The sequence below is a fragment of the Miniopterus schreibersii genome (genome assembly GCF_964146895.1).
Source record: "Miniopterus schreibersii genome assembly, chromosome: 4".
Classification (NCBI taxonomy): Eukaryota; Metazoa; Chordata; class Mammalia; order Chiroptera; family Miniopteridae; genus Miniopterus; species Miniopterus schreibersii.
Window position 1 is genome coordinate 52493830 of NC_138105.1, and position 14020 is coordinate 52507849.

The following is a 14020-nucleotide window of genomic DNA, read 5'->3' on the forward strand; positions in this document are numbered from 1 at the left end:
TCACCAAGGGAGGCGCTGCACTTCTATGGCCCCAGGTGGTGGCGAATGACCACGGAAGGGCTCCAAGTCTCAGTTCTTGCTCTGAGTGCTGGTTACCATTGTCTTTTAGAGTAATCTGTATATGTGTGTGTGTGTGTGTGTGCGTATACATATATATACACACACACACACACATTTTATAATTTTTAGGAACAATAAGGGAGAAACCAATATGAACAAACTCTCAGTTAATTAGAAATTTTGACTAAAAGAGATTCCTCATTTCTTCCAACATTCAAGAAAATCTAAGTTTGATCGCAAAATGTTATTATTAACTTTATTATGCATTTGGCAATTTCACAGAACATGTTGTGGCCCAATCACATAGTAGAGAATGCATCTTTGTCACTAATATATAGAAAGACTTTAACATGTTCTTATTTATTTGTTTCTAACTATTGTAATGAGCAAGCAGTAGTGTATATTTCCTGGAGGCTGAGCCAAGCTACACATCTAATAACCAATTAGATTTTTTTTTAAATTAGGCTATTTGATCTTTTATTATTTGGAACAAATGGGTTGTTCATGAATTAATTTAATGTTCATCATTTAAAAATCCTAAACTACTGAGTTATATAAACCTGAATTTTGATATTTAAATTTGAAGTCCTAACTTCTTTTAAACATGTGGACATAAGGTGGTGCTAAAGATCAGAAAAATTCTCTGTATTACAGAAACCAGAAGATACATAAAAAAAGTATCATCTTAAAGTTTTGTATCAGGCATAATTTTGAAAAGCTCTGTTCTGTTGATTGATAAATGTCCAGAATAAAGTTCTAAAAAGTCATTTTTATTGGAATTTTTATTTTCAAATATCAAATATACGTTTTTGCAGATTATCTGGGTTTTAAGAACATTTCATTGAAGAGGATTCATTTTGCTTCTTCTGATTCTGTTTTATTTCTGTTATCTTAAAAATACACACACACATACACACACACACCGGGTTTCTCTGGTGTAAAACCCAAACTAAAACCAATACAGGTAGCCCTGGCTGGAGTGGCTCAGTTGGTTGGGTGCCTCTGTGCACCAAAAGGTTGCTGGTTTGACTCCTGGTGAGGGCACTTGCCCAGGTTGTGGGCTTGATCCCTGGTGGGGGGCACGCAGGAGGGCAATGTTTCTCTCTCTCTTCTTCTCCCTTCCTCTCTTTCTAAAACCAATAAAAACATATTTAGAAAAAAACCCCAAAACTAGTACAGGTATGAGAATGAAACTAGAAATTCTGAGATGATTTCTAGATAGTATGATTCAGGCACAAAATATATAAACACAAGCATAGGACAATATGGTTTACTTACATGTTGACCTAAATGATCTGTTAACATCACCTGGGCCACTTTGGGTTTTGAGAGTACATATATCACCCTAAAGTCCACTTAAACTAAAGAGAAGCTAACATGTCACATACTACTTGGGGCCAATATAAAACTCAACCTGCAAGGCAGATGTGAAAATGGAATTGAGTCCCCAAAACAACATGCTCAGTGATTTCAAACCACAAGGACTTGCTCTCTTAGGTGGAGAATGAGATTGCAAACCCCCGGGAGAAAACTCTCCACTATCTAATCTTGACTGCAGATCTGGTAACAGTTCTTCACACCATTTTTCTTTAAGGTGTGTGTTGAGTGATCCATTGTTAAATAGTGCAGAGAGTAAAGCCTCCTGACCATCCTCATTATGGCAGAGTACGGCAGGGAGATTTAAGGCACACATTCTCTAGTTTCTTTGGGGATAGCTATCTAAGATTTTTCTAGAATGGCTTGTAGAACTGCCGAAAAAAAAAGTTATCTGGTAGTCTTAAGCGAGCAGCTAAATAAATCCCCAAAGAGGGATTAGATTTAAGCAGTGGTACAGGGCTGGTGTTCACAGAAGTGGGAAGAAACAGAGATGCCAAAAAATGGTAATTAATTTTAATACCAGGAATTAAAATTTTTCTTACAGTCTCCGAAGATCATGGTACTTCTTGAAGGCATTAGGAGGAAGTTTTCTTATTAAGTTCTTCTGAAGCGACCTGAAAATAAAGGTAAATTTTGATTCTTACTTGAAGTTTGTTTTTCTTTATTTTAAAACTACGACAATATGGATAATTATAAACTTTATTTACTTTAGCAGCAGCTTTGGAAACATTTTGTTTTATGATGCTATGTTCATATTCATAGTATCATTTAAACTAGGTCTAACTGTTGATTTTATATTAATTAAAGATATTTTTTTCTTAAATTAGATTACAGCACTATAATTTTGAAGAAAAAATTTAAAATAATAACACTGACAAAATAACTCTTAATTATGTTCTCCTTTTCTATTTTTATTTAACAAACATTAGAAAGAATCTCAATTTTTGAGTGATAATAAAAATAGTGTTTCTTTTTAAAACATATTCAAGAACTTAAATAACTTTATATTCTTTTCAATATTTCATTGCTTAAATTCCACTACCTTTACTTCCTTTTAAAATAAGTTGTGAAGAAAACTGTAAATTGCTACATACAAATGAACTGTCTTTATTCAATAAGTGATCCATTTCAATTTCTAATAAATTATATGGGAAGATTTTGCCTTGTATCACAATTTGAAAAGCAGCTTGACAAAGACCAGGCCCACTTTAATTGTGATAGTATTGAAAAGGACCCAAACCTTAAATTTTTTTTTTTAAGAAAAGCAATGTAATATACTAGTAACAAAATAAAACAAGCAAAAAACCCCCAAACCATTGCAGCTGGGATCCCTTGCATTAATCATACATAATCTTTCCATGTCAGTCTTTTTCTTTAATTGTAAAAAAATGGATTTGGACTAGATTACCTCTCATAATATGATGCTATTATTATTACTAACATTATATAAGATGATGGGGCAGGTGCTCATTATAAGTTGTCTGTCTGTTGACCTGTGGGATAAACACTTGGAAATACTTGAATGACATAAAGGACTCAGGTTAAGACAGTGTAATAAATAGGCACTAACAACACTGTTATGCTGTTTTGGACCAGTGCTGCCCAGTGTTGCTTACACTTGGTAATGAGTCCTTCTTAAAAAAAACCACAATTTCTCAGACTCCCCAGAACACATTTTTGGAAGCTAATTTGAGAAACACTGTTCCAGAGTCTAGAAGATCATGCATTCTCAACAGGGCTATTAAAGTTCAAATGGAGTAAAAATTGTTCTTAGGGAGTGAAAAAACACTCTTACAGTAGTCCTGGACCCCTCCTTCACCCTCACCTTTCTGTAGCCAATCATTCATGATCCCAGTTTTTTCCAAGGGTTGAAAGGTGGTGGCTCAAATGTCTGCACACGTCTCTTTATGTATGTATCTGTGTGTGTACGTATGAATGAATGTATATATGTACATATGTATGTACGTATGTGTATTGAGCCAGAAGAGCTTTTTATTTTTTATTATTGAATCAGAATACCTTTAGGTGGGACATGTACTTTCTAGTTAGTCATTGCCTTATCTTCCTCCATTTCTCCAGCTCTCTCCTTCTGTTTCTCTTTTACAAAGATTAGCTGAATTGCTTAAGAATGAAATGAAATTTTATTTGTGGAAAAATAAAAACATCAAGGTATTCTTTGATTTGAATTTTCTAGTAATTTGATATAAGCAGGTGGGGTAATACTTTTTTTCTTTAAATATAGAATGAAATCATCATACATTTTTATACCCAGCAGTTCCAGTCAGAATTTAAATCATGGAAACTCTCCATAGGATCTCAGATTTTGTGGGGAGGGGATCATTATTATTTTTCTAGTAAGACTAATTACTATACAAAAGAGCTTTGGTGAACTGAGGATAGGATAGGGTGCTATCCTTAGTTTAGGTGGGGATGTGGCCTCCTTTGGATAAGTCTCTGTGGCTTAACCTGCGTGATGCTCTCAGCTCGTTATCAATTTGGTAAAGTCCTCAGGTGACTATCACTTGGATAAACCCCCAAGTTTCTATTAATTTAATGGTACCACTAGCCTCATAGCTATTCCCCATCCCTTATATACACCAAGCATATGATCTGCTAGGTTATGTGGTCTGGGTTAAAAAAGGCAGGACTTGCCACCATTTACAAATTTAAGAATTACTCTAATTTTTTCCTTGTACCCAAAAGTCAGAGCCATAAGACATCCGGACAAAAACAAAAAAACCTCAGCAAAAGTACTGGATTAAAATAACTATTTTTCATTGATTTATTTTGAAAAGTTTCAGCTAAATGTGTGTATTTGTGTTGCTGAAGTTCACTGAATTCAGATTTGTACTGGATCAACAAACTGCTTATTATGAGGATTTTTTTTTTACATATATAAGTTTGAGTTACTTAAGAAAAAATCCAACACCAATATCTCCGAGGCAAATGTGATTCAGAAGAGTTAGATTTTAAATGTAGAGTTCTGGAAATATTTACTCCAATCTATTTTACTTTTTAAAAAGACTATATATAAGAGAGTATTAAAATTTATGTTCAATAAAGTCTGAAAGAGCTCTTTCAACATGTGTCAAGTAAAAAGGATAACTTCCATGATAAAATAAGGAAGTTCTGTATAATAGTTTAATTGGCAGCTTTTTTTCTTTATTAGCCCATACAATTGATGGCCTCTTTTGTTTAGATGAAATATGGTGACACTACTTCATAGTATTGTTATGAGGGACTAAGTAAGTTAATATATGGAATAATTTAGAATGGGGGTAGCATTTAATAAATGCAAAATAAGTATCAGTAATCATAATCGACCATGGAGCAATGACATTATTTTTGAGTAAAAATGCATTATCAATAATGACAAGGCCTTAATCATGACACAGTTTTTTACAGGTGCTGTTTCAGCTGTCAGGGTGAAGTCATTCTTTTCTACTTACATTGAAGTCACATTTGAAGAAACTGATGGAACAGCTCGTAATTTGGCTTCATTGCAGTCCAGATGTAAACCTTGGCAAACACATTTCCTGGGCACAGAACCGACTGCTGAATAAAGAGGAGAAATTAAGGCATGAGGACAGTGAGGGACCAGGGAAAGGAGGGTCATGAAAAGAAAGGAATAAAAAGCTATGAAAATTATTTAGTGCAAAGTATTTCATGTCTTACCTAAGCAATTCGGGCAGTGCTTTAAATTAAGGTTCCGAAGTTTGTTTTTAATTTAACATTAAATGGTGCTAGAACATTAAGGTATGAAAATACACAGATTTAAATAGCAGACTGCATTCTCCATTTTTTGAAAATGAACAGAGTGATCTGCTCTTACTCACCTTGGGAGAGAAGCTATGTCTGAGGGTGATATGATAGTGTGTGATGGGCTGTAGTGTCCACATTAAAGCTGCTACTTAAGAATAAAGTATTTACTGATAGCATCATCAAAACTTTAATGGAGGGCTAAATCACTTTTAACTATCATGAAGCCAGAGAACTAATCACTGAGCTATAGTGTTGGTAGATTTTTTTTTTCTTCTTAAAATTTCAGGGGTTTTTCAAAGATTTGAAAGTGATCTTTTGGCTTTGTAGGGATGTAAGGATGTCTAAAACATCATTTATGGAAATGAACATTTTTTTACACAAAGCTATTCTATTCTTATTAATGGGTGTTGGAAGAGAGAGAATGGGATATATGCCTTCGGCCATCATGTGGGGCTAGAGTGATGTGATGCAATAATTCTAAAGTCTATGTGAGACTTGTATTACTGTGTTCATATAGCTAAACAGCAAAATGGGATTATTATGAGGCATAATAAATACAATCTGATTCCTGCTTCTATGAGGAGTAGACAGTTACTGAGCAATGAGGAGAAGCAATGAGGAGTGCTCCCCCTCTACATTTACTGTGAAGCCCTGAACAGGTTACAGACTCAAGTGTCTACAGAGAACAGACAAAACAGGTGCAGACTATGTCCAGATGTCCTAGTGGAACAGCTTCTCCTACTGTTGCCATATTAGGAAAGAACATGTGTAGCCAAATCAACCAACTTCCTCCAAGATGCCAGAAATACAATGTTTTCTATATAATTATCTATTTTAAAAATGATAACAGCTAACATTTTAAAAGATCATAGGAAAAACAAAACTTTCTATGAGAATTTCCTGCTTGCAGGCTTCAGTTTTGACTTCTACAGTAAAGCTTTCAGAGCCTAGAAATGTGTCTTAACAATAAAGTAGGCATTCCTGTTACAAAACTGGTGGGTGACTGACTGCTCAGGAACACAGCTGGCTGCAGCCTTTGAAATAGTAACGTTTCTCCTTTGCTCAGATCTGGGGTGACAGGTGTTATTCCTCTCCTCCCAAATAACTCTGCAGACACCTTTACAAGATCACAAGAGATCAAGATCATAACTTGGGTTTTGCGTTTTTTGTAAACAGAGTCCCTGCCAAGGACTTTTAAACAGTTTTATAGTGTTAAATAACTGTTTTGGTTATGGGCCTCTGAAAACTGATTCTCTCCACGTAAAAGCGATTCCAATGTGAGTGTGTTTATGTTGTGGGGAAGGAATGGTGAGGATTTCGCAGGAAGATGAAGGTCCTGGGAGTGAGAGTAAGAAGGGCAGTTAGATTAGCTTTAATTCCAGTGTGTTTTTTCTATTTCTAGAAGGTGAGTTAATATAACCCATAAATGTTGATTACCTATAATAGGGAAAAAACCTCGCAAAAATACATGCACCTAAATATCCAACAACAAAAGAAAAATTAGTAAATTACGTCACTTGAAAATATGTTATAGTACGCTTTAAAAAGTTTATAACATATAACATTATATGCTTATAATAATATAAGTATATTGTTACACTTTTAGATTATGCTAAAATGCTAATTGAAAATATGATAAAATGGTTTGTACAGGAAATTTCAACTATGTTAAAATAAAAAAGAATGAGCAATGCACCAGCTAGTTAATGAAATTATGGTTGAGTAAAGAATTCTCTCAAATCTCTGTACTTTCCAAATCCCTCAAATTAAAATTTTATTAATATATTAGTTAATGGTAAATATATTTTTTGTGACACTATTCTCAAGAGGTGACTTTATAAATGTGAATTCCTTACATTCTTTCATTCAGCCAAAAATGATTATAAGCCATCCTCAGTTTAATTTCCAATAAATCCTTATAATAATCTGATTCAGTGGCACGATAGGAACCTTAATTCAAGTATCACTTCCAAATTTTACACCATACTTTCTATCTCATTTTACATTGCTTGCTTTTAAGTTCCAAAAAGATATTTACTTATTACCACCACCCCTTGAATTGTCTTTAAGAAACCTAATTAAAATTATATATTTGTTCATTACTAAGTACTGATAAAAAATTACCTCTGTATTTAAAAAAAATACATATCTTTATTGATTTTAGAGAGAGGAAGGGCGAGGGAGAGAGATAGAAACATCAATGATGAGAGAGTCATTGATCGGCTGCCTCCTGCACGCCCCCGACTGGGGATTGAGCCCGAAACTCGGGCAGGTGCCCTGACTGGGAATTGAATTGTGACCTCTTGGTTCCTAGGTCGACACTCAACCACTTAGCCACGCCGGCTGGGCTATAAGTTTTTGATATATCATTAAACATGGCAGGTTATAATTCATAAGGCTTTTTTTTTTTTTTTTTTGTAGCTCTAAAGCATAGATTAGACCTCAGAAGATTTTCCACTTACAAGCATTAAAATCTTCTATTTTCACAGTTTCCTTTATATCAGAGTTCATAGTGACTGTAAAAAGCAGACATATAAAATGGCAATCTTGACTGACAGTAATTTTGTTTACAATATCTAGCATGAGTTACTACTTTTACACTTAAGATCCCTGAGTCATTTTTATATAAAATTCGCAAATTAAGACTGCATGTCTAATAGAGTTTGCAACAGGAAAACTATAACTAACTTTTTTTAAATGTTGGATTCAACTTTTAAAGACATCGTGTCTTATGAACTCATGGAAAAGGAGACTCAACTCCTCTGATTACTTACAGCATTTTGGTGTTTCTGGCTCAAAGAGATATGGAAAGGCCGTTCTGTTGTAACTGACAAAATATTTCTCAATTTGGAAAATCCATCCATTGGTGTCTCCTAAAATAAAAATCAGAGAGCAGAAAAGTTCAAGAAAACAGAAATATTCTGGTGTGTTGAGGAAAAAAGATTCTCACTTAAAAATAATGAGAGATTCTCAAACTTTAGTGAGATAAACATTATCTGGGAGCTTATTACAAATGTGAATTTCTGGGCCCCACTTCTACAGATCCTGATGTTATATGTCTGAGACGAGTCTCCTAGTCTCCATTTTTAACAGGCTCTCTGGGGGATTCTTCTGCAAGTAGGGTTTGGACCACACTTTAAGAACAGTACTTTAGATATACTGAAACATGACACACTGTTCCTGGCATGTTAATTATGATTTCCTCTATCTTCAATATGAAGACTGATGCTGCAGATGTATTAACGTGGATAGATGGTGATGATAAATTAAAAAAGAAAGAAAACAGCATGAGTTGAGAGGCAAATGAATATAGATGTTAAGTCACCAAACGGATAGATTTTCAGAGACATGGCCATTGTATTAGCTGCAGTCAACCCGCAGTGGATAGTGTAGACTCACTCCATCGCCATTCAACACCCCCTTCCCTGGTGTGTCCCTGTAGAGCAGAGACTGAAAAGCTTGTAATATTTCACATCGCCCTTATAGCCAGGGTTTGGGGTGCACTCCCACATATTTTGGTTGGTAGAAGAGAGGTAGAAGTCATTTTCCTGCAGCTATGTCTAAAACAGAGACATCATGCTGAGAGGCAGCTGTAGCACGACAGGGGGTTTCGGGTGTTGCCAGCTCCGTGGGTGCCCAGGGGCAGCTGGGCTGCTGGGAGGGGCGGCAGGGTCAGCGACTGTCCGGGTTCTGGGCTGCAGCTGCGGTGGTGTGCCCTTGGATTTAACCGCACCACTGGGGGCCTTGCTGGCGCCCACTCGGCTAGCCCTTCTGAAAATTTTGGAATTATCCAATTTCTGTTTGACATACTTAGCATGGGTTCTGTTTTTTACATTAAACCCTGATATATACAGCAACTAAAGCATCGGATTAGACTACGGTTTAAATATGATTGGACATTTAGTTAGCTCAAGAATGAGAACAAAGTGGTGCATTTTTTCTGAACTCACACGTTTCAGGGTAGTTTAGTTTCGTGGTCTCACTATAGGAATATTGGTGACACTTTTCAGCATTTTTCTGCTTCTCCCATGTGGGCTCTGGGGACAGAGTCCAAAGCCTGCTCTCCTGGGATCAAGAATCACCTGTTTCCTTGCCTGCCAGGAAGGAAACTTGCCTGAAGTTTATAGCATGAAATTGTGTCCTTTCTCTGGTTTGGCCGAGTCTGTTGAGTCTTTCGCAAGTTTTTACTTTAAAAAACTTGGTTCATATCTTTAGATATAAAAAAGAAAAAATTATGGGAGAGATTTTAATTCTTCTTTTTTAACAGAGAAATTGAATATTAGCACTTAGCACTGAGAGAACTAATATTTAGCAAGCATCTACTACACTGTACTGGGTACTTTATCTTCATAATTACTGTATTTGGTCATTATTGTCATCTCCATTTACAGATAAAAAACTGATTCTGAGAGCCCAGCAGGCCATGGCTTAGCGGCTGAGCATCGACCTAGGATCCAGGCGATCGGGGTTTGATTCCTAGACAGGGCACAGGCCCCGGTTGCGGGCTGCAGTCGATCAGTGACTCTCTCATCATTGATGTCTCTATCTTTCTCTCTCCCCCTCCTTTCCTCTCTCTGAAATCAATAAAGATATATTAAAAAATCAAACAAACAAAAAAAACCAACTCTGAGAAGTTTAAATGATTCGCTATGAAACAGAATTATTTCAAATAATTAAAGAATTAAAACAATTATATTATTTTACTTTTTTCCTAGGCCAAAGAAATTAATCAGTTTATATCCTACCTGTAGAAGTCCAACTTTTGTGTGACATCAGGTTTATTGATTTTAGAGAGAGGGGAAGGGGGAGAGAGGGAGAGAGGCACTGCTTTGTTGTCCCGCTTATTTATTCATTCATTGGTGATTTGTATGTGCCCTGACTGGGGATTGAATCCTCAACCTTTGGTGTATCAGGATGACACTCGAACCAACCGAGTTACACGGTCAGGGCTAAATATTTAATTATTACTATTTGTTTTCTATTTTTCAGTTGTCTATTTCATTTCCATTATTGAGGCTCTTACATGAGAATTATATGAATTATACAAAAATTCATTTAAATAACAAACAAGTAATTATTAACTGGAATTTAAGCTCATCATTATCATTATTGATGGAATCAATATTTCCCTAAGTCACAGCATATACCACAGTGTGGAGATCTCTTTTTAAACAACATCTTCAAACAAACAAGCTTTTTAGTAATTCGTTTTTACCTTCCTCTCTGCCTTCCCAAAGCATTTCCTTCCTCCCACAAGAAGGCAGGATTATAGAACACAGGAAATGTAGCCAAAATTGCTAAGTTGGAAAGTAGAATTTTTAAGAAAACAGCTTTTGGTATATGTATTTCTATATTTATTTTAAATCCTATATCCTTTATATTTTAAGAATGTATGGGGCAATGAATATTGTTGGGGCATTTGCTTTCCTATAAGTAGTGGTAGTACTATATGAACAGCATTGTTAAAAACATATATATTTACTAAACAAGATTTTTTTTTTTAGCTAAAAATGAATGTAACGGTGCTGTGAATAAAAATTAATGACATAGATCAAGATAAATCTGGTCTTTCATGCTACATGAACTCAATAGATATTTGCTAATTGAATGAATGAATGAATGATGAAGCTCTGTCCCCAAAGATACTTAGAGAAAACCCAGTTTCTCTTATGCAACAGTAAAATTAGGGAATCTGAGGTAGTTATAAAAAACACAGGTTTTCAGGCTCCTCTACTAGAGATTCTGATTTATTTGGTAAGCAGGGGGCCCTGGGCATCTATTTTCCATAAGTGTTTTAGGTGAGTCTTAGAACAAGTTTTGGAAGAACTGTGTTATGAGATTCATCCATCAGTCTGCTCACATTGCAGTGGAGGGCAGCTACCTTTAGTAAGGGAAAATTCTGTCAACCGGAACCATATTTCTTTTCTCTAGTGGAGTTGCTGATTGTTAACCACTCAAATAAGATTAATGCAAGTGGCCCCTAATTTAAGGGCACTTTGCTTACAGCTCTCTTTTTACACTTACTGTAATTGTTTCACCCTATGCTTATTTATATATGTATTTTATCTCCTTATGGGAGTATGGTAGGAAATAACCTCTTAACCTATGTATTTTTTATATACCTCAATGACTACTAAGATACTTTCTAATATAGTTAAAATGTGGCTCTTACTGGCTCTCATGAAGTATATAAAGTATATAAAATACAAAAACATTATTTACACCAAGATACAGTTATAATTTAGTTTTGTGGAAAAAAAAAAAGTGGTTTAGACCCACCAATTTGAATTTTGGACAATGCATCTCCCTCTCCCATGTTCTCAGATTCCCCTAGCATTGTCATGGGAGGGGAGGTGGGTTTCAAGGGATAAGGTCTGGATGGAAATGAGAAAGTCCAGCATGTTCTCCCCCCCCCTCTTTTCTGGAGCATACCTGCACCTCTCCTACCTCTTTTGTCCATCAAAACGAGTATCTCTCTCCCTCTTTCTCCTAAGCTCCAAGAGCCTTTCTACTACTTATGTAACTTTCTAAATAAACATTCTTCTATAAAAAAATGGGAAAGTCCAAGTTTCCTGGATGCACTAATTTGTCATGGTGCTATATTAGGCTTTTCTCAAACAGTTTCCCAGGATTATCCCTAAGAAAAGAGTTCTATAGTAAAATATGTTTGAGAAATACTGCATGTTATCTCCCCACTTGGAATTAATAATACGTGCTATGGAGATCTCAGGCAGCAAAGGAATATATTTAATTTGGTTAACCCTTTTAATAAGATACCTTACAGTTTGGAAAGTGTTTGCTTTTGCATTTGCACAAGGGAGTATGTTTAGATCCACAATTTTCAAAGTGTAGATCCAGGATCAGAAGCATCAACATTTCTTGCGAACTTCAAAGAAAACAAATTCTTGGGCTCCTCTTTAGAGGCATTGAATCTGAAGCTCTGTAAGTAAGGCTCAGCAGCCTGTATTTTAACAAGCCCTTCAGCTGATCTGATGCCTGCCAAAGTTTGAAAACCACTGCTCTAGAATAATTACTCAACTTTCTAGGTGTTCTAAATTGGGTGATAAAATTGTTTGCATTGGGAAGTGAATCATTTCATAACTTTAACAGGTGTGATATTCACCTGCAGTTAAAATGCAGATTTCTGGGCTCCACTCCTACCTACTAGATCAGTGTTTCTGAGGATGGGGCTCAGGATTTAGCATGTTTCACCAGCCCCCAGGGTACGCTGCTGCAAGTTGTCCTTAGAGTAAGCTTCCCAAATGTTCCCACAGATATGCAGGAGTCACTCTCAGGTTCCCTGGAAGTTTGGATTTTGAACAATTAAAAGTTGAGGGACTTGTGCCTCTGTCAGAGTGGAGGTCGGAACAAAGGAAGGTAGGATGATACTGTGTGCTAAATGGTCTCTTTTATTTAAATGAAGACATAAATCCTATTGGTTACAAAGTATACATGCTTATTGATGAATGAATGAATAGGTGGTTAACCTCCAAAGTTCAGATTTATGCAAAGCAGAGCATTCCTCTGATTCTAAGATATTTACTCAGTTCTCAGCACCCATTCTTGGGACACAATGGAACATCTTTTTCTCAGAAAACAGTGATCCCAGAGACATGGTGCACTGGGCCATAAGAATAAACCTCTGGATGCAGCCTGACCAGGCAGAACAATTCATTAAAACTAGTTATGTGGAATGTCCTTGAATTGGAATGACAACAGCAGTTTGCTGGACAGAATGCATTTGCCTCTTTTGGGGCTCTTAGGGATACCAGATGAAGGTGGGGGTGCTTCTGGGGGTGGACTTCTTATGATATTCTGAGAAAAGGAATTTTCTGAGACTTGCACAGGATAGTGAGTTATTTTTATTTGTGTGGAGTTAAATCCCTGGTTTCCAAAGTTCCATTTCCCTTAGCCCAGTCATAGAAAAAGCATAGCTGGAGTTTCAGTAAAGCTAAAATCAGAGTCATGTCCAGAGCTTCCGTTCCATATTTGAGCAGAGTCCAGTTCAGCATCAGGCTAGCTTTAGTCCATCACTTCATTGCTTGTGGAGTCCACATGGTCGTGGGCTACATGGGAGAATGCTAGGCAGCCAAGTGTGAACCATGAGCTCAGCGTGCTGAGAGGAGCCAAGAGAGTGAACTTGTTTGTTCAGGGGATTATATATCCCAAAATTCTGTGCTTGCAGTGGCCATGCCCATTCTGGTCAACCATCTCTGTCCCCAGGTGTGACTGACAGACAAGTACCTTCCCTATGTCATCCCAACTTTATTGGGCATGTGTCTATCTTCTGAATGTGGTTCCTTCCCCCAGTGTTTTGCAAGGAACATGCCTATAATGTCTGGCCTTCCCTTTGCTCCTTTCCTATTATTAATAATTAGCTAATTACAATAATATCATTAGTACCTTTAGAGAAGACTCTTTGAAGAAATTAAGGGGTGTGACATTAGCCTGAGTCTATTTTTTAAAAAACTGAAGCCACTAAAGCAACTGTATTTTGTGTCCTACCTAGTAGGAAGTGTCCTGAGATGGAAACATCTTTGTGGAGTTAACTCAAACATCATTTAGGCATTGTTGGATAAACAGATAAATATATGTGAGGTCAAAACATGGCTTGTATTTGCAGAAAAGTCAAGGGTTCAGCTATTTCCAATGCTATTTTGAGAATAATAAATAGAAAACCAATCATTTCTGACCACACAATGCATGGCTGTGTATTAATACACATAGCTGTGATCCAGATTTATGTCACTTTTCCTCCTGTGTTTTAAACCTTAAGAAAGACAAACCACCAACTTACATGCAATATTCTAAAATGAGAACA

General features: G+C 36.2%; 1 protein-coding gene across 1 annotated transcript in view; it reads right to left on the reverse strand.

Moving 5' to 3' along the window:
• Positions 1-14020, reverse strand: part of RXFP1 (relaxin family peptide receptor 1) — a gene marked incomplete at its 3' end in the record, with an annotated part of 81437 nt that overhangs the window by 29688 nt on the left and 37729 nt on the right. The window contains exons 3-4 of the mRNA XM_081134199.1: positions 4887-4992; positions 1980-2051 (exon numbers count right to left, since the gene is read on the reverse strand). Of these exons, the coding sequence (XP_080990325.1) occupies positions 1980-2051; positions 4887-4992 (178 nt within the window). The remainder of the gene's footprint in view (positions 1-1979; positions 2052-4886; positions 4993-14020) is intronic.